Source organism: Aedes albopictus, chromosome 2 (genome assembly GCF_035046485.1).
Source record: "Aedes albopictus strain Foshan chromosome 2, AalbF5, whole genome shotgun sequence".
NCBI lineage: Eukaryota > Metazoa > Arthropoda > Insecta > Diptera > Culicidae > Aedes > Aedes albopictus.
Window position 1 is genome coordinate 274363123 of NC_085137.1, and position 24852 is coordinate 274387974.

At 41.7% G+C, this 24852-nt stretch overlaps 1 protein-coding gene across 2 annotated transcripts; it reads left to right on the forward strand.

Moving 5' to 3' along the window:
• Positions 1–7839: 7839 nt before the first annotated feature.
• LOC134288986 (uncharacterized protein K02A2.6-like) lies at positions 7840–23159 on the forward strand. 2 transcript variants are annotated; one of them, XM_062854940.1, is made up of 2 exons: positions 7840–15406; positions 16137–23159. In XM_062854940.1, the coding sequence occupies exon 2, from the start codon at positions 17763–17765 to the stop codon at positions 22041–22043; it is 4281 nt and encodes a 1426-aa protein (XP_062710924.1). In that variant the 5' UTR covers positions 7840–15406; positions 16137–17762; the 3' UTR covers positions 22044–23159. The 2 variants fall into 2 exon arrangements, with proteins under 2 accessions (XP_062710924.1, XP_062710925.1); XM_062854941.1 differs by having other exon boundaries at positions 7840–15308.
• Positions 23160–24852: the final 1693 nt, after the last annotated feature.

Below are 24852 nucleotides of genomic sequence, written 5' to 3' on the forward strand. Positions count from 1 at the left end.
GAACCCTACAAATGTGCATTTTATTTTCCGCATCGAGCCCCACATTTTGAAACTAGTGGGATACGAAAAGTAATATGGAACATTACAAACGCACAAAACACAAACATGCAGCACATAACATAAATTGTGCCCAGTTATCCAAATAGATAACTAGTCCGAACCCAGGATGACGAGGTTTCATTTTTGTTCTTGGTCCATCAGTCAATCCTGTAATCGTATTTCTTCTGGCGGATTGCCTTTCGTTTGCAGCGTTACTTGCTTACATAGCTTGTTTTGGTCTAGGAATTTCTAATCCTAAGGGGGCATCCTGATTTGAGCAACAACACAAGACCGTCTACAATTTGATGTCCGTGTTAGGGGACGGCTTGTGTGTTTTGTACTGGATCACTCCTAAAATGTTTGGAGCACTACAAATGCACATTCAAATTCAGGGACAGATGTACAAACCTTAGTATAAAATGGAAAATCAACTGACAAAATGTTCACAACTATTTACAAACGTAACATAAGTCATAAATGGTCAAAATTTTATTGCATTTGGATTATTAAATCCGAAGATATAACAGCTCAAAGTTGGCTATCGGATAATTTTACCTTTTTCAAGAATCTTTATACCTTCGTGGAAAATGGCCCGATCATTTCCAATTTTGGACCACTGATACACAACTAGTTGATTAACTTATAGTAAAAATTTGAGAATATTCGATGCACTTTTCGAAAATTTACAGCTAGTTGAACATTTTTTGAAAAGTGAAAACTTTACCTGTCCCGATCATTTTGTCTATCCCCTGTATATTACTTTACAGAGAATCAGTCTAGAGGTCCTTTAACATAATAAAAGCATTAACATAAAAGTCTATAATTTTACAAGAACGCATTGAAACGCCCCTTGAAGTTAAACGGCGATTCCCAACCAGCTCAAGCAAATTCCCTTGGAATTCATCTTCGAAGTAAAATCACAATAACATATTCATAGCAGGTAGTGTGTCGCTGTCATTTTGTTGAAATTTTAGTATGGCTTCGTTAAGTGTTTCAAATTTACCAGCTTTAAGTATAAGCTTAACATCATTGTTTTTGGCGCCTTTAATGAGCGTTTCAACACCCATTTTTGTCGCTAATTATGTTGCTTTGTTTAAAGGTATTTGCTCTTGCAAATATATCGATTTGAGTTGAACGGACAAGTTTTCAACTTGCGAGCAAAAATCGTCCGCTGGTAGTTGCTTTTGTCGAAGTTGTAACCTTCTCCTTAGTTCGAGGTCCAAAAAGCAAGGAAAACTACTGGTTCGGTTACTGGTACTCAATGACTTAAGCGCCACCTTCTTGTGAAGGGCCACTGGTACGGTTTAAGTCCGGCCAAAAGACTCCTATGTCAGGGCAGGTAGGATTTCCCAAACTCCACAGTTCACTTCACCAATCAATCTCTAACTCAAAGAACAATTACAATACCGGAGACCCAACTTCTTACCTTAAAACTCAAATAAATTCACTTATACCAATAGCAAAAACCACTTAAATTTACTCTTACCTTTTTTAACGAAATTCGAGCACTTTATGGAGACGCACGGTTACTAGTGGAAGTATAACGAAAGAAATCAAGAAACGAACCCCAAAACTAATTCTAAAACTATTCCCAAACTACAGAGTAAAAAAAATGCAAATTCAATTCTAATTCAAGGATTTAATAGGCGAAAGAGTGTTAAACAAAAACTGTAAAGGACTACGAACTAACTTTTACTTTGTGCTATTTACAATATTTACAGGGATTTTCTTCGAGCTCATGAGTGCAAAATCTAACGGGCTTACTTGAGGGCCAGCTGGCATATGGTTCCACCGTAGGAAGGTCACACAGGGCGTCGACGCACTCGTTGTTCGGTCCTGGCTCCAATCGTCGTGTGTAGCGTGGCCGCACAGCGGATTCGACGGGAGTATATAGTCCCCGGAATCGGAATGGGTGTGGATAGGCTGCTTGCCACCTAGCGACGACCGAGTGTCCTGACGGTACGGACTCGGATTCCTGCCCAAACACCCACGTTGAATGGGATTTGGCACCTGTTCAACGTAACTATTGTAATGCCCAAGCACTCGCACATTTTCAAATAAAAAAATAGCTTACCGTATATCCAACCGATTTTTGCTCGACACTCTTTTTTACTTAAATGAACCACAAACCGAAAACGAAATAGCTATACGTAGTCAAAGAAAGTATTACAATTAGTCACAACTTATTTTGCAAACACTATGTAGTTATACGTACTTCACCGTTCAAAAATGCTATCACCCGCGAGTAACTTTGGCTTAAACACCTTTAAAATTGATCTAAACTGATCTTCATTCGCCAACGGTTTCCACAAGAGTAACTCCAATTTCGTTTTGAGTATAAATCAAAGCCCCAAAGTCGACCCACTGCTATTGTTTTCGTCTTTTGAATTTTGATTGGCTGAAAGTTGGTTTCCGGTTTTTCTTTTATTGATTTCTCTGAATTCTGATTGGTTGGAAAAGGTATCCGGTGAAAATGGTATCCGATCAGGAATTTTCAAATCAATCGAGCAGCGAGTCGAGCATCGCTGCTGGATTATCGATTATGCGCCCTTGAATATGCAACCCGATTAATTCAACTCAGACTGGTTCTAATAATGACACACTGAGCTCACCACCGGCTAAAACGATAAAATCAACATACAAGCTAGCATACAAGCAACATAGTGAAGGCTGGTATGCAGCTACAAACTTGAACGAACATATTAAAAACTTGTGTGTAATTTCTTTATCAATATTAAATATAAAAAACTATGTAATAATTACATCCGTTACATTCGCCCATACTAATTTTTCTAAGTTTAAATTTAAGCGGTAATGTTTGAAAGGAGTACAGGTTTGAAAATTTAACTTGAGTGTACAAAGGTGAAAACTAAAAACATATTTACAAGTGTCAATCGTTTCAAATTTTGAACTATCTTGAATTGATGGCTATTTGGTGATTCACGTACGCGCACATTCATTCTTCAGGCATAAAAAGTCTAATCATACAACTTATATTTAATATATTGCTACGCAGTAGACAATCTCCCCTAACTAAACCAAATAACTCCATACATAATGGAAGATATCCTTGTTAACGAATCCAAGCGTAATAACTTCAAACATTTAGGAAGGAACACTTTTCCAATGGTTGCTATAATAGCAAATTACTCCATAAAAATATGGAAGAATGTTTCATCTCATTCTCCGACTAATAATAAACTACCTCATTCATACTGAAAATGCATTCATTCTTATCGTTTCGGAAATCGCACGGGCTGTTGCATAAATTTTGGCGTGACTGAGAGTTTTCGAACATAAAGTTCCTATTGGAATTGTGGTGCTTCTCCAGTTGACGTCTCGACTAGTAATGATAATTCGAAGAGCTCGGCCTACTCATTGATCTGCTAAACTACCACATCTCCTTTTCTTTCGAAACTGGCCATTGTCCGTTAAACACAATCACTTCCCGGTCACATCGAGAAATGGGTTTTAGACTACAACCGCTCAAATTTAGGATTGTATAGCAAACAAAACGTTGCAAATCTCCTAAGGCTTGGCTCTCAAATATTGTTACGTTAACTTTTTTCACGTTTGATTTAATCACTATTTGGAGATTCTGCTACAAATTTGACGTTCTTTGCTGATCTTCCCAACGTAGTGTACCCTATTGACTCCCGTGTGTTGACTTGCCAGATAAGAGTACGTCCTGTCCTACGCTTCCGTAAGTTCAACACTTTCGCACATCACATGCCTATCGTTACCCTAGGCTACATTATTACTGACTGCTCCAGTGTCTGTTGATTTATCCACGAGCTAAACGGAAAACTTCGTTCCTGAACCAGGCCACCTGTGAATGTCACTATACAATCATGTCGCCTAACTCAACGGATAGAAGCCGTTCCTGAGGCAGTTCACCTTTGGGGCTGAACTTGGTAATTTTGTCGCCTAACTCAACGGAATTGAATCCATTCCTGAGGCAGTCCACCTTTGGGTGAACTTCATCATTTTATCGCCTAACTCAACGGACACAAGCCGTTCCTGAGGCAGTTCACCTTTGGAACTTCATCATTTTATCGCCTAACTCAACGGACACAAGCCGTTCCTGACGCAGTTCACATTTGGGCTGAACTTGGTAATTTTGTCGCCTAACTCAACGGAATTGAATCCGTTCTTGAGGCAGTCCACCTTTGGGTGAACTTCATTATTGTATCGCCTAACTCAACGGATTGAAACCGCTCCTGAGGCAGTCCACCTTTGGGTGAACTTCATCATTTTATCGCCTAACTCAACGGACACAAGCCGTTCCTGAGGCAGTTCACCTTTGGGCTGAACTTGGTAATTTTGTCGCCTAACTCAACGGAATTGAATCCGTTCCTGAGGCAGTCCACCTTTGGGTGAAATTCATCATTTTATCGCCTAACTCAACGGACACAAGCCGTTCCTGAGGCAGTTCACCTTTGGGGTTGAACTTGGTAATTTTCGCCCAACTCAACGGATGGAATCCGTTCCTGGGGCAGTTCCTTGCAAAGGAACTTTTTTTCCAATTCAGAGAACCGAAGTTCGTTGCCAAGGTCATCTTGTTTGGCTTGATTTTTTTCACGTATGATGTCCCATGTTGTTGCTGCTTGACCTTGGCAAAGCAGGAGAGGGTTTCTTCTTGACGATCAGCTTTATTTCCAGCACTTGCACGGACAACGGATCTTGATTTGTTTCATAGTCTTGATCTCCACAATTCCTGAGGCGTTTTTTCAAATGCTTCGACAATCGTTTCGAAGGCTTTGCTACTCATCCAAAGCAAACGGGGTTCGTTCGTCGCCAATGTGGTGCTTCTCCAGTTGACGTCTCGACTAGTAATGATAATTCGAAGAGCTCGGCCTACTCATTGATCTGCTAAACTACCACAGGAATGAATTGGAATGGGTGGTAACCCATCCCCCGCGGGAAGAGTTGGGTTGTAGCGGGTGGTTTTTGTTTACCTCCTTCTGTCAAAAGCCAGACTGAGTGATTTTTTTTTCGGTGTTGAGTTTTGGTGGAATTTTAACAATCGTATCGGAAATAGGAAAAACGGAGTGTATTTTTACAAATTTGTGTGTGATGCATCAGCTAATTTATTGCAAAGGGAGTGTCTACTACCTGGAAAAACCTGGAAAACCTGGAATTATCAGGGAATTTTACTCGACCTGGAAAAATCCTGGAATTCTCAGGGAATTCTGGTGACAATCAGGGAATTTCTGTGTTTATCATTTTAATACAAATTTTTAGGTAGAAATGCCTCAAAGCGAATAAAAATTTCGGCTGCGCCGCTGCTACACCTAATTACCCGCTCGATAAATATTATTTATCAGGTATCCTTTAAATACCCTTGACGTTGAAACTAACTTGTACTTTTTCCACAGCAATCTCCTATTTTATGTTTTACCTATTTCGGAAAACTGAGCCGACATGCTTTTATTGTAGGACATTCTCAATTTTTCTCAAATCCTTCAATCTATTGCAGCGTTAAATATTGGTTTAGTGACTTAAATTGTATAAGCTATTTTTCTTCATTTCCATGTAAATGAGCTTACTGTCTTTATTTATTGAAGGTCTTCATTTATTGAGGTTTGCCTAACAAATTCGCAATCGCCTGTAGATATTGGAAAATGCCTGAACCTAAAGATATATTTCAAGTGTAGTTCCTGAAACTCCCGCAGAAACGTTTTTAGAACAACTCATAAATGATTCTAAATAATGTTTGAAAGAATTTTCAACTCTCTCTTTCCCATAGTTGCTTCTGAGCACCATATTTTTTAACGAACTCGAGAGAAACTATTTTTGATGGACATAATGCAATAGTTTTAGAACATTGTTGCCAATTCATTAGTATATTCTAATTATCAATTACTTGTTTGAAGAGTGAAACTATTGACAACCAAAACTATTGATTTACAACTTTTTTCTTTTAGTTTTGAAAACAGTTAATTTGTAACAATATATGTTTATATTCTTTTGGTTAAAACACTGTTTTGACGTTAAATTATCGTTCAAATTTGTTGTGGAGAAAAGGATTTAAATATTCTGAAGGAATCCAGAATCACTCTAGTTTAACTTATGTGAACATTTTTAAAATTTTCAAGTGTAACTCGCAGTATTGTTTGAAGTCAATTCTATTGCAACTCTGAAAGGATTTTCTGACTGGAGTCCTATAAACATATCGAATATTTTCGCTAGCAATTTATTTAAAAGGAGAAATCGCTGGAGAGAAGAATCTCGCAAAATTCATGAAAAATACATACTAGAGCGATTCTTTTACGAAGGTCTTCGTGCGCAATAACTGAAGCTATGCATGATGGGTTTCTTAGAGGTTTTGTTTGAAAGCGTTAGCTGCATTTTTCAAATTTCCGACAATATTCAAGAAAGTTTGCTCAGGAACTACTCGGAAGATTTTCTGCCTGAACGGCCAAGCTTAACTTTTATAAAAATATAGTGTAATTTCTTGCTATTTTCCTTACTAAATTCCTTCAGAAATTCATAAACAAAATGTTCATCAAATTATGCAGAATATTCTCCCAAAGTATCGCCAGGATTGTTTTAGGAATTCCATCAGAAAATCATCTCGTGCTTCCGTCCTAAATGCTGGTGGAATTTTGTCCTTAAGGTTGAAGGATTCGTCATTGATAAAATCGTCGTCATCAGAAATTCGAAAGCAGTTTTCTCACTCAAAACTTGAATGATTGCATTGAAATAGTTATTTATGCAACAAGTTGCAAAATGATGATTTTTTCAGCACGAGTCGTACATTTATCCAACGAGGCTTGCCGAGTTGGATAAATACGACGAGTGCTGAAAAAATCGAGTTTTGCAACGAGTTGTATACAACATTTTTTGTAATTACGAAAAATACTCATTCAGTATGATCGTTTCTACCTCCACAAACATGTATCAGGGGGGAGGAATCACGTGCGAGCACATGCTTATCAGCGTAGTATTTTTTTTTTTTTTGTTCGATCAGGTAGGCTATGGTGTGGTAGGTGTCACAAATGATCAAGCTCCCGTCGTCAAACAGTTTTGCACAGACAAAAGCAAAGGAAGATTCAGCAGCTGCACCTTCACCGAAGTTTCAGTTCGAATCGGAATTCAAATCGTCCTTATTCGTATTTGAGCTGCTCAGAGGATGTGGAGGCAGCAGCTGAATCTGCGGTAGGCGTGGCAGCAAGTGAAAAGTGCGTGCTCGCAAAAGTGCCGAAAAGTGCTACTTTTCAGCACTTTTAAGAGTGCCGAAAAGTAGCACTTTTCGGTACACTTGCATCAGCGGTAAAAAGTAGGCCATTTCATCATACTTCAGCCCATTAAAATGTCCAACTTTTCACAACGTAATTACAAAAATGTATTCACTGTACTCCATTCTGCACCCGCAATACAGTGAATACATTTTCATTGCGGAAATTTCATCTTTGAACGAGAAAACTGCTTTCGAATTTTCAATGTTGACGATTTTGTCAATGACGCATCCTTCAACCTTAAATGTAATTATAGTTTATACTGTAAATTTTCTAAAAAGTTGCGTTTCTACAAATTTCTAGAAATCTGATATCATGTTTAGTTTAGTTGATTTGTTAAAGTTTCTTGAACCTGGAATTATTTTCAAAACCCTGGAAAAGTTCTGGAAATATCAGGGAATTTTATTTTCATAATTGAGTCGACACCCTGATAAGGGCGAAAGTAACATGAGAGAGTTCTCTTCATCGACTCTCTCTTCTGCAAATTAAAGTGACAAGATGCAAATTCAATCGAACTTTTTTACACTTAGACGCTAGATTTCATCGCAACCTTGCGATTTATGACCAAAAAGTGCAACTATATATGCATCTTGTCACTTTAATTTGAAGGAGAGAGAGAGGATGAAGAGAATTCGCTCATGTTACTTTCGCCCTTATTTAAACTCAATCTAGATTTTACCGGTTTATGGAAGTGATTGCAAACTGGCTGGATGAAATAAAATTAGTTGACTAGTTTCAAGAAAACTATTCGGCTAAAACGGAGACGAACCCCTTAAAGGAGATGTCAAAACAAGGTGACATTCTACTGGACTCTAATTGCGATACTGACTGGTGATGGACAATCGAATCTAGAGGTACTGATTGACCTGACGGAGCTAAGCGGATGGAATTGCTGATGTAATGCGGAACCTGAGAGGATTTGATTCTATGGATCGGACGGGCCTGCACTTATTGGAAACGATTGACCGGAGGATTAAACCTACTAAATACACCGTTCTACTGTTCTACTAGAAATTGAGGAAAAACGTAAGTGTACCTATGTATTTACAAATGTGCTTTCGCTACTAACCTATTACTTACTAATATTTTCTGTGCTATTATATATTGTAATTATTAGTTATTATGAAGATATTAATATATTTCTTTCTTTTTTTTCGTAGATTGGTACCGCGAGGAACGGATCCTCCTCGTCGACTACTCCAACCTTAGAAAGTCTTCAAAATTTCTAATATGTGTTTCTCTCTAGGTCAACCATGCGGACCCAGGATGTACCCATAGGAAGGAGGTTACGCGACGGTTGGGTGTTATGATGACCACGACGGGTGTTTTTATATCGTTTTTGCAAGGGTGATACCGCTTACCGACATAGCTTTAAATGGGTTTAGATTTTTTCAAAAATGAAGAGTGGAATATACCGGGGATACGATTGCCGTCTAGGTTTTCTAATATATACGTGATTGATGTTCGGGAGGGATACGAGTTGATTGATCGGGTCTTCAGAGGGAAATGGAATGCTTTCTCCGGACGGGTAGAGAAAGTGGTGTGTGTGAAGGCGATTTTTGACCTTCGCGAAATTCCACTTCGTGGATTTCGCGTAATTTCCGGCGACAAAGATTTTCATATCTCGCGCCTATTCTGAGGATCTTAGAACATGACTCGTCCACTTCGTTCTGGACTGCGGAAGAGGCGAGATCGGTCCCAGTAAAGCTCCGCGCCGTGGTGTGATAGTTCAGGTGAACATAAAGAAACGTGAAATAACTTTGAATTTTGCTAATTTAGATTTTTTCCCTATTCCCTCGAATAGTCAGATAGGCAAAGTTAAATAGTCCTATTAGTGCGTTGTGCGAAGAGGCAGTTAAGTGCGTGCGTAGACCCCTGGATGCGACAGGTAAATCTGGTGTACCTTTCTGTGTGCTGTTGTGCAAATAAGTCACGTGCCGTGCAACGGTATTTTTTGAATAGGTTCGTGGCAAGTTGCGAGGCCCGTCACACCACACCGTCAAGTCAGCGACCGTTTTCGACCCCGCTTTCCAGCTTCGGAGTTTGGCCCGGCGATACACGTGGGCCGGAGGGGCAGCGTCCGTCAATACCGCGCCCTTGGCAGGGCGGCAACAGCAAAGTCCGGTTCCGTATCGGCAACCATACCGTGAGTAGCGTGAAGAAGTGAAGTTTTCGACAGAAAAAGTTTTTGGAGTGAGCACCAACCGGTTTCGAACCGGTGTCCCCCGCGTGAGGAGCACGCACGCTATCTCGACGCCACCGCTGGTGACGACCAGCGAGTCGACGGCTGTATCCCGTCGGAAGACCACGAACCTCGTGTGAGGCGCCGTTTAGCACGGCCACCGCATGATCCCGTAGCAGAAGGAGCAGGAGTCACCGCGTGTCAACCACGTGACTCGCCGCAGTAGCAACAAGTGACCGCCGATGCCTCCACACCAGTAAGATCAAACCGTGAGTACTCTGATCATTTTTTCCCATGCGCATGGTGATTTTCGTCCCTAGTCGGGTCAAACCACTAGCGTGGCCCCACCGATCTTTTTTCCCGCGCCCTACCGTTCGCCCGCTTATGCGACGTAGTCGGCTGCTAAAAATTGCACATTTTTTGCAAATAAACACGGAAAGGCGCACTGCACGTAAATGAATTGATCGCACGAAGAGAAAGGAAGAGAGAATAGAAGCTAGAGGGAATGAGAGTTTAGCTAGGCCTAGGTTAAATGAATTGATATCGATAAAGTAGAAGAAGCAAAGGGATGGAAATTGTAATAAATGAACTGAAATAGATATGGAATTGGTTTTCAATGCGATCGAATAAATGGGTAGTTTGTGCATAAGTGTCGTTGAGTCGTTATTTTTAATTGGAAGAGATCTAGAGAGGTAAATGTAGAAGGAATTTCACGTTTCCGGTCGTTTTTAAGTTTTTTGGTCATTTTCTGGGGAGGTTGGCCCTGAATCCAACCAAGTGACATTTCTCTAATCGAACGAAGATGCGTTCGAGGTGTTTGAGTCTTGTTTTCCCGTGATGATAACCGTCGCGAGCCTTACTTTGTCGCCGGCGGAAATCAATTTCACGTACACCAATTTCTTTATTTGCACGACTTCGGTCGTGAGGCATTTCGTTTCCCTGATCAGCCAGCTCGTTTCCTGCCCATTCATTTGAGAAAAACTTGAACCCTACCCTGAAGGGTCTCAATAAGGTCGGGCAACCATCAATCTCGGTAAGTGGTCTCCCTCGGGAGTGGCGCTTAAGCCATTTTTACTTGTCACCGGGAAACTCGCAAGGCTGTCGGGTTACAATGTCTGTAGGAGCATCCTGGAAAGTTTGACGATATTACTTTTTTGCTCCCCGAACATTTTTTTCGAGTTGTGACTTGGAGTAAAATTTCAGTGAAATTTCCATGTACGGCGAATATCGTGACTTTGGCAACATTGCCGGCCTAGGGCCCAAAACTAAAGATGCAGTCACGTTCCTATATGTCTGTAGGAGCATCCTGGAAAGTTTGACGATATTACTTTTTTGCTCCCCGAACATTTTTTTTCGAACTCTGACATGGAGTAAAATTTCTGTGAAATTTCCGTATACGGCGAATATCGTGATTTTGGAAACATTGCCGGCCTAGGGCCCAAAACCAAAGATGCAGTCACGTTCCCATATGTCTGTAGGAGCATCCTGGAAAGTTTGACGATATTACTTGTTTGCTCCCCGAACATTTTTTTTCGAGTTGTGACTTGGAGTAAAATTTCTGTGAAATTTCCATATACGGCGAATATCGTGATTTTGGCAACATTGCCGGCCTAGGGCCCAAAACCAAAGATGCAGTCACATTCCCATATGTCTGTAGGAGCATGCTGGAGAGTTTGACGATATTACTTTTTTGCTCCCCGAACATTTTTTTTTCGAACTCTGACATGGAGTAAAATTTCTGTGAAATTTCCGTATACGGCGAATATTGTGATTTTGGCAACATTGCCGGCCTAGGGCCCAAAACCAAAGATGCAGTCACGTTCCCATATGTCTGTAGGAGCACCCTGGAAAGTTTGACGATATTACTTGTTTGCTCCCCGAACATTTTTTTTTTCGAGTTGTGACTTGGAGTAACATTTCAGTGAAACTCCTATATACGGCGAATATCGTGACTTTGGCAACATTGCCGGCCTAGGGCCCAAAACCAAAGATGCAGTCACGTTCTCATATGTCTGTAGGAGCATCCTGGAAAGTTTGACGATATTACTTTTTTGCTCCCCGAACATTTTTTTTCGAACTCTGACTTGGAGTAAAATTTCTGTGAAATTTCCATATGTGTCGAATATCGTGATTTTGGCAACATTGCCGGCCTAGGGCCCAAAACCAAAGATGCAGTCACGTTCCCATATGTCTGTAGGAGCATCCTGGAAAGTTTGACGATATTACTTTTTGCTCCCCGAACATTTTTTTTCGAACTCTGACTTGGAGTAAAATTTCTGTGAAATTTCCATATGTGTCGAATATCGTGATTTTGGCAACATTGCCGGCCCAGGGCTCAAAACCAAAGATCAGGGTGTCTTCTACCTGGAAAAACCTGGAAAACCTGGAATTATCAGGGAATTTTACTCGACCTGGAAAAATCCTGGAATTCTCAGGGAATTCTGGTGACAATCAGGGAATTTCTGTGTTTATCATTTTAATACAAATTTTTAGGTAGAAATGCCTCAAAGCGAATAAAAATTTCGGCTGCGCCGCTGCTACACCTAATTACCCGCTCGATAAATATTATTTATCAGGTATCCTTTAAATACCCTTGACGTTGAAACTAACTTGTACTTTTTCCACAGCAATCTCCTATTTTATGTTTTACCTATTTCGGAAAACTGAGCCGACATGCTTTTATTGTAGGACATTCTCAATTTTTCTCAAATCCTTCAATCTATTGCAGCGTTAAATATTGGTTTAGTGACTTAAATTGTATAAGCTATTTTTCTTCATTTCCATGTAATTGAGCTTACTGTCTTTATTTATTGAAGGTCTTCATTTATTGAGGTTTGCCTAACAAATTCGCAATCGCCTGTAGATATTGGAAAATGCCTGAACCTAAAGATATATTTCAAGTGTAGTTCCTGAAACTCCCGCAGAAACGTTTTTAGAACAACTCATAAATGATTCTAAATAATGTTTGAAAGAATTTTCAACTCTCTCTTTCCCAAAGTTGCTCTCTCTCTCTCTTCTTGGCGTAACGTCCTCATTGGGACAAAGCCTGCTTCTCAGCTTAGTGTTCTATGAGCACTTCCACAGTTATTAACTGAGAGCTTCCTCTGCCAATGACCATTTTGCATGCGTATATCGTGTGGCAGGCACGAAGATACTCTATGCCCAAGGAAGTCAAGGAAATTTCCTTTACGAAAAGATCCTGGACCGACCGGGAATCGAACCCGTCACCCTCAGCATGGTCATGCTGAATACCCGTGCGTTTACCGCCTCGGCTATATGGGCCCCTCCCATAGTTGCTTCTGAGCTCCATATTTTTTAACGAACTCGAGAGAAACTATTTTTGATGGACATAATGCAAAAGTTTTAGAACATTGTTGCCAATTCATTAGTATATTCTAATTATCAATTACTTGTTTGAAGAGTGAAACTATTGACAACCAAAACTATTGATTTACAACTTTTTTCTTTTAGTTTTGAAAACAGTTAATTTGTAACAATATATGTTTATATTCTTTTGGTTAAAACACTGTTTTGACGTTAAATTATCGTTCAAATTTGTTGTGGAGAAAAGGATTTAAATATTCTGAAGGAATCCAGAATCACTCTAGTTTAACTTATGTGAACATTTTTAAAATTTTCAAGTGTAACTCGCAGTATTGTTTGAAGTCAATTCTATTGCAACTCTGAAAGGATTTTCTGACTGGAGTCCTATAAACATATCGAATATTTTCGCTAGCAATTTATTTAAAAGGAGAAATCGCTGGAGAGAAGAATCTAGCAAAATTCATGAAAAATACATACTAGAGCGATTCTTTTACGAAGGTCTTCGTGCGCAATAACTGAAGCTATGCATGATGGGTTTCTTAGAGGTTTTGTTTGAAAGCGTTAGCTGCATTTTTCAAATTTCCGACAATATTCAAGAAAGTTTGTTCAGGAACTACTCGGAAGATTTTCTGCTGGAACGGCCAAGCTTAGCTTTTATAAAAATATAGTGTAATTTCTTGCTATTTTCCTTACTAAATTCCTTCAGAAATTCATAATAGTTATTTATGCAACAAGTTGCAAAATGATGATTTTTTCAGCACGAGTCGTACATTTATCCAACGAGGCTTGCCGAGTTGGATAAATACGACGAGTGCTGAAAAAATCGAGTTTTGCAACGAGTTGTATACAACATTTTTTGTAATTACGAAAAATACTCATTCAGTATGATCGTTTCTACCTCCACAAACATGTATCAGGGGGGAGGAATCACGTGCGAGCACATGCTTATCAGCGTAGTATTTTTTTTTTTGTTCGATCAGGTAGGCTATGGTGTGGTAGGTGTCACAAATGATCAAGCTCCCGTCGTCAAACAGTTTTGCACAGACAAAAGCAAAGGAAGTTTCAGCAGCTGCCCCTTCACCGAAGTTTCAGTTCGAATCGGAATTCAAATCGTCCTTATTCGTATTTGAGCTGCTCAGAGGATGTGGAGGCAGCAGCTGAATCTGCGGTAGGCGTGGCAGCAAGTGAAAAGTGCGTGCTCGCAAAAGTGCCGAAAAGTGCTACTTTTCAGCACTTTTAAGAGTGCCGTAAAGTAGCACTTTTCGGTACACTTGCATCAGCGGTAAAAAGTAGGCCATTTCATCATACTTCAGCCCATTAAAATGTCCAACTTTTCACAACGTAATTACAAAAATGTATTCACTGTACTCCATTCTGCACCCGCAATACAGTGAATACATTTTCATTGCGGAAATTTCATCTTTGAACGAGAAAACTGCTTTCGAATTTTCAATGTTGACGATTTTGTCAATGACGCATCCTTCAACCTTAAATGTAATTATAGTTTATACTGTAAATTTTCTAAAAAGTTGCGTTTCTACAAATTTCTAGAAATCTGATATCATGTTTAGTTTAGTTGATTTGTTAAAGTTTCTTGAGCCTGGAATTATTTTCAAAACCCTGGAAAAGTTCTGGAAATATCAGGGAATTTTATTTTCATAATTGAGTAGACACCCTGATAAGGGCGAAAGTAACATGAGAGAGTTATCTTCATCGACTCTCTCTTCTGCAAATTAAAGTGACAAGATGCAAATTCAATCGAACTTTTTTACACTTAGACGCTAGATTTCATCGCAACCTTGCGATTTATGACCAAAAAGTGCAACCATATATGCATCTTGTCATAACTGAAGCTATGCATGATGGGTTTCTTAGAGGTTTTGTTTGAAAGCGTTAGCTGCATTTTTCAAATTTCCGACAATATTCAAGAAAGTTTGTTCAGGAACTACTCGGAAGATTTTCTGCTGGAACGGCCAAGCTTAGCTTTTATAAAAATATAGTGTAATTTCTTGCTATTTTCCTTACTAAATTCCTTCAGAAATTCATAATAGTTATTTATGCAACAAGTTGCAAAATGATGATTTTTTCAGCACGAGTCGTACATTTATCCAACGAGGCTTGCCGAGTTGGATAAATACGACGAGTGCTGAAAAAATCGAGTTTTGCAACGAGTTGTATACAACATTTTTTGTAATTACGAAAAATACTCATTCAGTATGATCGTTTCTACCTCCACAAACATGTATCAGGGGGGAGGAATCACGTGCGAGCACATGCTTATCAGCGTAGTATTTTTTTTTTGTTCGATCAGGTAGGCTATGGTGTGGTAGGTGTCACAAATGATCAAGCTCCCGTCGTCAAACAGTTTTGCACAGACAAAAGCAAAGGAAGTTTCAGCAGCTGCCCCTTCACCGAAGTTTCAGTTCGAATCGGAATTCAAATCGTCCTTATTCGTATTTGAGCTGCTCAGAGGATGTGGAGGCAGCAGCTGAATCTGCGGTAGGCGTGGCAGCAAGTGAAAAGTGCGTGCTCGCAAAAGTGCCGAAAAGTGCTACTTTTCAGCACTTTTAAGAGTGCCGTAAAGTAGCACTTTTCGGTACACTTGCATCAGCGGTAAAAAGTAGGCCATTTCATCATACTTCAGCCCATTAAAATGTCCAACTTTTCACAACGTAATTACAAAAATGTATTCACTGTACTCCATTCTGCACCCGCAATACAGTGAATACATTTTCATTGCGGAAATTTCATCTTTGAACGAGAAAACTGCTTTCGAATTTTCAATGTTGACGATTTTGTCAATGACGCATCCTTCAACCTTAAATGTAATTATAGTTTATACTGTAAATTTTCTAAAAAGTTGCGTTTCTACAAATTTCTAGAAATCTGATATCATGTTTAGTTTAGTTGATTTGTTAAAGTTTCTTGAGCCTGGAATTATTTTCAAAACCCTGGAAAAGTTCTGGAAATATCAGGGAATTTTATTTTCATAATTGAGTAGACACCCTGATAAGGGCGAAAGTAACATGAGAGAGTTATCTTCATCGACTCTCTCTTCTGCAAATTAAAGTGACAAGATGCAAATTCAATCGAACTTTTTTACACTTAGACGCTAGATTTCATCGCAACCTTGCGATTTATGACCAAAAAGTGCAACCATATATGCATCTTGTCACTTTAATTTGAAGGAGAGAGAGAGGATGAAGAGAATTCGCTCATGTTACTTTCGCCCTTATTTAAACTCAATCTAGATTTTACCGGTTTATGGAAGTGATTGCAAACGGATCCTCCTCGTCGACTACTCCAACCTTAGAAAGTCTTCAAAATTTCTAATATGTGTTTCTCTCTAGGTCAACCATGCGGACCCAGGATGTACCCATAGGAAGGAGGTTACGCGACGATTGGGTGTTATGATGACCACGACGGGTGTTTTTATATCGTTTTTGCAAGGGTGATACCGCTTACCGACATAGCTTTAAATGGGTTTAGATTTTTTTCAAAAATGAAGAGTGGAATATACCGGGGATACGATTCCCGTCTAGGTTTTCTAATATATACGTGTTTGAACCGATGATTTCGCGTATTTTTACTTTTGTATAGAGCTTCGCAAATTTCCCTACATAGTTCTTCGACTTGTCTGACTGGTTGATGTTCTTTTTGTATACGATTTCGCCCTCTTGAAAATTTCTTTTCGAGTCACACCGAAGGTTGTAGTGGTGAGAATATTTGTCATAGGCCTTCTTCATGTTCCTCTGGACAATTTCTTGTAATTTTCTTTGGTTTTCCTGCAAGACAGCCGGTCGATAGTCAGTGGTTATATTACTTTCAAGGATGTTTTCATATTCCGTGCCATTACTTATCATTTCCCTTCCAAAGTTAAGAAAGTAAGGTGAGAAACCCGTACTATCGTGAACTGACGTACGGATGGCCATTGCTATCTTATTAACATCTTAATCCCATTCTTTGTGAGATGATTTGTCTTTAAGAGAGCATCTTATTAAGGTTACTATCACCCGGTTGACTCGCTCGGTCGGGTTAGGCCCAGGGTGGTACACCGCTAAGTTCCAGTGGGTAACCTGATTTTGCTTTAAGAAACTTTCGAAGAGTTTAGAGGTAAATACAGTCGCATTATCGGAGATGCATATTGAAGGAACTCCGAAGACCAAGAAAATAATGTTCTCAAGAAAAGTGCAGACTGCTTGCGATGTAGCTGATCTCATGCATTGGACCATAACAAACTTGGAATAAAAGTCAGACACTACCAAACACCAGATGTTCCCTCGCTTGGATCGAGGATACGGGCCCAAAAAGTCCAGAGAGATCATCTCCCAAGGCCTGGAGCATAGTTTGCGTTTCCCACAGGGTGGTGTGACATTGCTGTTATCGCTTTTCGATTCTTTACATACCTCGCAAGTAGAACAAAACCGTTTTATGTCAGTAGACATTTTTGGCCAGTAAAATTTTTGTCGAATTTTCTCCAGGGTCTTTGTGAAGCCTAGGTGTGCTTCTGTGTGGATTAGTTTGATAATCTCCGGTCTTTCTGACGCCGGGACCACATATTTCCACTTGAAGGATAAATCTTCAAGACCAGACGTGTTAGAAATAAATTTATAGATTTTTCCATCCCGAATTTGGAAATCCTTGTATCTGTCTGGATTCTTGATTATTTGGTCCCGTAGGCCGCTTATATAGGCATCTGGGTGATCAAATTGCAACGTATTTACCCCTCTGGAGAAAAAAATTGTTGCAGACTAACATAGTAGCCAACCATCGATCAGTTGTTGTCCAAGCAATCATCGCTCATCCTTGGCAACCGTAGCAACCACCAATCAACCTAACAACCTGACACTATATAAGTACCCATACCTGTCAACTCTATTCATTCTGTACCTACCACTCGAACAATAAAGATTAGTAGTAAAGTACAACAGTTGGCGACGAGGTAATCAAGAATTCAACGCTCAAGAGGAAGAACCATGGCACCACCTGGCGGAGACAGCGAAACTCTGATGCAGCAAATTGTCCGGCAGAACCAGCAGATGGCAGAGCAAAACGCGCGGTTGATGGTCTTGCTGGAGCGATTCGGCATTCAAGAAGGCTCCGGATCCGGCCGATCTTCAAGCAACCCGGAATTCATCATTGAATCTCTGGCGTCGAACATCCACGAGTTCTCCTACGACCCGGACAATGGCCAAGTTTTCGACCGGTGGTATCGCAAGTACGAGGATCTCTTCCTGAAGGACGGTGCGAAATTGGACGATGCAGCGAAGGTGCGTTTGCTCCTGAGAAGCCTCAGTGTCAACGTTTTCGACCGTTACGTCAATTTCGTGCTTCCGAAACATCCCCGTGAGTTCACCTTCGAGGAAACTGTCAAGAAACTCAAGGAATTGTTCAGCATCCGGATTTCGCTCTTCAGCAAACGGTACCAATGCTTCCAGCTGACGAAGAACGATGCGGACGATTATGTGACTTACGCGGGACAAGTTAACAAGGCCTGTGAAAATTTTGAACTGAACAAGCTAACTCCAGACCAGTTCAAGAGCTTGGTTTTCATTTGCGGACTTCGCTCAACGAAGGACGCGGACATCCGGACGCGGCTACACTCGAAGCTTGAAACGAACGCCGACGAAGATTGCAAACTCGAATCGCTCATCACGGAATGTCAACGTCTTCAAAATCTCAAGCATGATACCGCTATGGTGGAACAGAAGCATACTTCGATCAGCTCCGTCTGCGCAGTCAAACAGAAGAAGCCTCAATCGAACCCATCTGGACCGAAAACCAAACCTAGTGGCAAATCAAGCACCCCGAAGACACCCTGTTGGCAGTGCGGCGGCATGCACTTCGTTCGCGATTGTTCGTTCTCAAACCACGTTTGTAAGGACTGCAAGCAAACCGGACATAAAGAAGGCTACTGCGGCTGTTACTCAGCGAAGACATCTACCAAGAAGAAGAAGTCGAAGATCAACGGTGTTTTCGCGATCAACCAGGTTAGTAGTGAGTCCCGGCGGAAGTTCCTGACCGTGAATATCGATGGATCTGAAGTGACACTGCAGTTTGACACGGCTTCGGACATCACCATCATCTCTCGGAAAATCTGGAACAAATGTCTTGGATCCCCTCAACTACTTCCCACAACAAGAGCAGCAACAACAGCGTCTGGCAAGCCTCTTCAGCTTCTTGGTGAACTTCAAAGCGCAATCACACTTGGAGGTGTCACCAAACCAGGAAAACTTTACGTGGCCAGCAACAATCTCAACCTGTTTGGCCTGGAATGGATCGACTTGTTTGGACTATGGGACAAGCCATTGTCGGCGATCTGCAATCAAGTTCACGCCGATCAACCCAACGCAATTCAGCACTACAAGGCAAGATTCCCAGACGTTTTCCGGCAAGGTTTAGGACACTGCACAAAAACCAAGGTACGCTTGTTCCTGAAACCCGAAGCTATGCCAGTCTACAAACCGAAACGGCCTGTACCATTCACATCCGTGGAGAAAGTCGATGCAGAACTGGACCGTCTTCAACAACTGGGTATCATCACCCCGGTTGACTTTTCCCAGTGGGCTGCACCAATCGTAGTGGTCAAGAAACCAGGAGGAAAGATTCGAATCTGTGCCGATTATTCAACCGGTCTGAACGCCGCCCTGGAGTCGAACAACTACCCGCTGCCAGTTCCCGACGACATCTTCAGCAAGCTCAACGGATGCAAGTATTTCAGCATAATCGACCTTAGTGATGCCTATCTGCAAGTAGAAGTGGATGACGACTCGAAAAACTTGCTGACCATCAACACACACCGTGGACTATTTCGTTTCAACCGGCTAGCACCTGGGGTGAAGTCGGCTCCAGGAGCATTCCAGCAGTTGATGAACACGATGATCGCAGATCACCAAGGTGTCGAATCGTTCCTGGATGACCTGATGGTATTCAGCAAAACCGAGAAGGAGCATCGTGAAATCCTCACCGCTCTTTTTCAACGACTGCAAGAGTATGGCTTCATCATCCGTGAAGAAAAGTGCAACCTGCTACAGCTTCAAATCAAGTATCTTGCACACATCGTTGACGAATCTGGACTACGACCGGATCCTGCCAAGATCGAAGCCATTGTCAAGATGCCTGCTCCCAGTGACATTTCCAGTCTACGATTGTTCCTCGGTGCGGTGAATTTCTATGGCAAGTTCGTATCAGAAATGCACCAGCTACGAAGACCACTCGACGCGCTTCTCAAGAAGGATGCCAAATTCGTTTGGAACAACGACTGCCAGAAGTCTTTCCAGAAGTTCAAAGAAGTGCTCCAGTCAGATCTTCTCCTAACGCATTACGACCCGACTCTGGACATCATCATAGCAGCAGACGCATCCCAGTCAGGAATTGGAGCCTGCATCATGCACAAGTTTCCCAACGGCGCTCTCAAAGCGGTGGCACATGCATCCCGTTCCCTCACCGATGCTGAAAAACGTTACGGACAGGTGGAGAAGGAAGGTCTAGCCCTGGTATTCGCTGTAACGAAGTTCCACCGGATGCTACTTGGACGCAAGTTTACGCTACAAACGGATCATCAGCCGCTCTTGAGGATATTTGGATCGAAAAAGGGGATTCCAATCCACACCGCCAATCGCTTACAACGCTGGGCACTGACGCTTCTGTGTTACGATTTTGACATCCAGTATGTATCCACCACCCAGTTCGGAAATGCCGATGTTCTTTCCCGTCTCATCAGCGGTCATTCAAGACCGGAGGAAGATTTCATCATCGCTTCAATCCAACTGGAAGATGACATTGAAGTACCTCTTCAAGAAGCAGTCGGATTACTTCCTGTGACGTTTGACATGGTACGTAGCACTACAACGAAATGCTCCGTTCTCCAGCAAGTTGTCAAGCACATCGAAAATGGATGGCCTACTCACATCAAGGACATTACAAACCCCGATGTTCGACCGTTCCACACCCATCAGGACGCCCTGGAATTGGTAAAGGGATGTGTTATGCTTGGAAACCGATTGGTGATTCCTGAAACATTGCGAAAACGGATTCTGAAGCAGCTCCATAGAGGACATCCAGGGATGGAAAGGATGAAAGCTCTCGCTAGAAGTCACGTCTACTGGCCCAAGATCGACGACAGCATTTCCGATTACGTCAAGCAGTGCGACAAATGCGCTACTCATTCGAAGACACTTCCGAAAGTTCCTCTACAATCATGGCCGCTCGCACAATCTCCTTGGGAACGCATCCACATAGATTTTGCTGGCCCAGTCAACGGCCTGCATTTTCTAGTGGTAATCGACACCTTTTCCAAGTGGCCGGAAATCAGCATTGTACGCTCACCGACCACAGCAGCAGTCATCAATTTCCTGGACGAAGTGTTTGCTCGCTTTGGAGTTCCAATCACCATGGTATCCGACAACGGCACACAATTTACATCGGCGCAGTTCGCGGAATTCTGCAAGAAGAACGGAATCCAACATTTGAGAATCTCTCCGTATCATCCGCAGTCGAACGGCCAGGCGGAACGCTTTGTAGAAACCTTGAAGACGGCGTTGCTCAAGATTAACGAGGGGGAAAAGATCTCCGAATCACTGCAAATCTTCCTTCAAGCCTACAGAACAACCCCAAGTCGTACCCTGAATGGAAAAACTCCGTCTCAGCTGATGATCGGAAGGAACATGCGGACAGTCCTGAGTCTACTCCAACCACGACAGCCAAAGACCCCAATCATCAATCAACGACAAAATGACCAGTTCAACCGGAAACATGGCGTAGTACCTAGGAATCTACAAGCTGGTGATGCAGTTTATGCCAAGGTCTACCAATCCAATTCAAAATGGAAATGGGCTCCCGGAGTCATTATTGAAGCCATCGGGCAAGTAAACTTCAACGTTCTATTGGACGAATGGCATGGCCGACGGAAGTTGATCCGTTCACATGCCAACCAAATCAAGCATCGCTTTGACGACCAACAACCAACAAAGGAACCAACGGAGAAATCTTCCCTCAATATATTCGTGGACGAGTTTGGACTGCAGGATAATTTCCAACAAGATGAAGTGACTACCGTTGCTCCTCCAGAACCGGCACTAGACCAAGAAGTTTTCATTGATGCCACTGATGATGACGAAGCACTACCAGAAATGGAAGTAAGCCTGCCGGAATCAATTCAACATTCACAACCTGATGAGGAAGCCTCTACGAGTCGGCCCAGGCGAATGATCCAGATGCCATCTAGACTGGAACCCTTCCTAGTATTCTGGAAATAAGAAGGGAGGAATGTTGCAGACTAACATAGTAGCCAACCATCGATCAGTTGTTGTCCAAGCAATCATCGCTCATCCTTGGCAACCGTAGCAACCACCAATCAACCTAACAACTTGACACTATATAAGTACCCATACCTGTGAACTCTATTCATTCTGTACCTACCACTCGAACAATAAAGATTAGTAGTAAAGTACAACAAAAATCAGCGGATACATTTTCAATTCCTTTTTTATATTCAAAAGTAATGTCATATTTTGACAATTTGAGTGCCCATCGAGCTATCCTCGGAGAATTCGACTCTATCGACATAGATTTCAAAAACGTTAGACTCATAGCGTCTGTTTGCACCACAAATCGAGTGCCCTCGACAAAGTGTCGGAAATTTCATTCATTTCATTTATTTAGTATTACATCAAATTCAAGATAAAACTGAATCAACAATATTTCTCCAGTGTGTAGGAAATTTTCGATGCTTAATAAAACGGCAAGACATTCCCTCTCCGTTGCGCTATAACGCCGCTGCGTGCTGGAGAGCTTTTTAGAGTAATACGCTAGACATTTTCGTTCTCCACCTTGGATCTGTGTCAAAACTGCTCCAATCGCCTGGTCCGAGCTATCCGTTTCAATAATGAACGGTAGGTCAAAGTCAGGATTTGCTAGTATAGGAGTAGTAACTAGAGCGGATTTCAATTTTAGAAAAGCGTCGTTCGTCACCTGTCCATGTGACCTTTTTCCCTTCTTTAAGGAGGTCGGAAATCGGTGCTGTTAAGTCGGAATACTGGGGAATAAATTTTTGGTAAAATCCCGCTAAACCAAGGAGCCGACGAATGTCTTTCACAGATTTCGGGACTGGTTAATCAATTACTGGCTTTATTTTCTCAGCATCCACAGAAAGACCATCTTCTGAGACTATGTAGCCCAAATATTTAATTTTTTGTTGGCAAAAACTCGAATTTTGCACATTTATGGTCAACCCAGCATTTCTAAATCGTTCAGCCACAATTTTGAGATAGTAAAGATGAGTCTCGAAATCGGTCTGTAGCGATGATTGTGTCATCTAAATAGACATGCACAAACGGCTCCAAATCATGCCCCAAAACCTGGCTCATTAATCGGGCCATCAGGTATCAGTAGGTCGGCTCTAGAGGCACGTTCTCCTCCATTTGGGAAATTTGTGCCATCGCCATGAACACGAGCCTATTCATCATTTACCTGACGGAGAAGGGAAGGAAAAAGGATAGGAGATGGGAAAGGACAGGTAAGGGAATAGGATCGTCATACTCGCAAAAGCGTACCACAATGGGTTCACATAGCGTCCTGAAAAGGACACTGTAATAACGCATAAGCGTGCCAAAATGGGTTCAAACAGCGCCCTGAGAAGGGCACTGTGATATTGCATAAAGCGTAAAGAGAGCCTATAGCTCTTTACCACAGCGGGTCAAGAACAACAGAACGTCCTGAAGATTCAGGTTTCTGAAGTCAGTTTCACTTAATAAGTGTTTCCCGAGTACTCGGAAACGCAATTGCGCAAAAGCTGGACAGTTACATATTAAATGATACGAAGTTCCATAATCGGATTCACAGCTATCACATGCAAATGAATCAGCTTGCTGAATATTCGCCATATGATAACTGAGTCGGCAGTGGCCAGTCAATGCTTTGACCAGCATGCTGCAATTCTGCTTTGACAGATTTGTTAGATACTTTGCCACCCCTAGAGATGGCTCAGTACAATACAATTTTGTTTGACGACATGACTCCAAACTATTCCAGTATTGTTTGTGCTGAGTGGCAGCCCAGGTGTCAATCTGAAGCTTCACCCAACACTTGGATACCGGAATAGCTGGCTCAGGGCCAATGAAGTCATGTGATGCTCCAGTGCGAGCTAACTCATCAGCCAATTCATTTCCAGCGATGGAAGAATGGCCAGGTACCCATACAAGGTGAACAGCGTTTGCTGAATTCAGCTCCTCAATTTGAGTTCGACAAGCGATAACTATCTTCGACCTGGAGTTGGCCGAAGCAAGTGCTTTAATAGCAGCCTGGCTATCTGAACAGAAGTATATTACTTTGCCCATTACGTGCTGCTGAAGTGCTGATTGCACTCCGCACATAAGAGCAAAGATTTCGGCCTGAAAAACGGTGCAGTGTCTGCCAAGTGAATAAGACTGATACAGCCTTAGCTCACGAGAATAAACACCAGCACCTGCTCGACCTTCTAGAAGGGAGCCATCAGTGTAACATACGATGCCGTCTGAAATACTTTTCTCCAGATAACCGGATGTCCACTCTTCCCGGGAAGGGAATTTCGTGGAAAATGTCCTATATGGAAAATTACAAGCAATTGTAAGATCACTTGGAGCAAGGACAACTTTGTCCCAATTCACCAAAAGTGGAAACAACGAGGTGTGTGTTGAACTGCGGTTCACAGGAGTTTCCTCTAGTAAACCGAGTACCCATAGACGGTAAGTGCAAGAAAGTGCTTCTTGTTTGAGATGAATGTGTAGTGGGACAACGTCAAAGAGAACTTCGAGCGCTGCCGTGGGAGTTGAAGAGAACGCTCCAGACATCGCCATTAAGCACATCCTTTGGAGATGGCCTAACTTTGATTGGACCGTTCTCACTTCGCCCTTTTGCCACCACACAAGACATCCATAGGCCAATATTGGCCGAACAACAGTTGTGTAGATCCATTTGATATACTTGGGTTTTAGACCCCAAGTTGTACCAAAGGTTCGCCGGCATTGCCCGAAGGCCATACAAGCTTTCTTAATTCTGAACTCAATATAAGGTGTCCAGGAAAGCTTG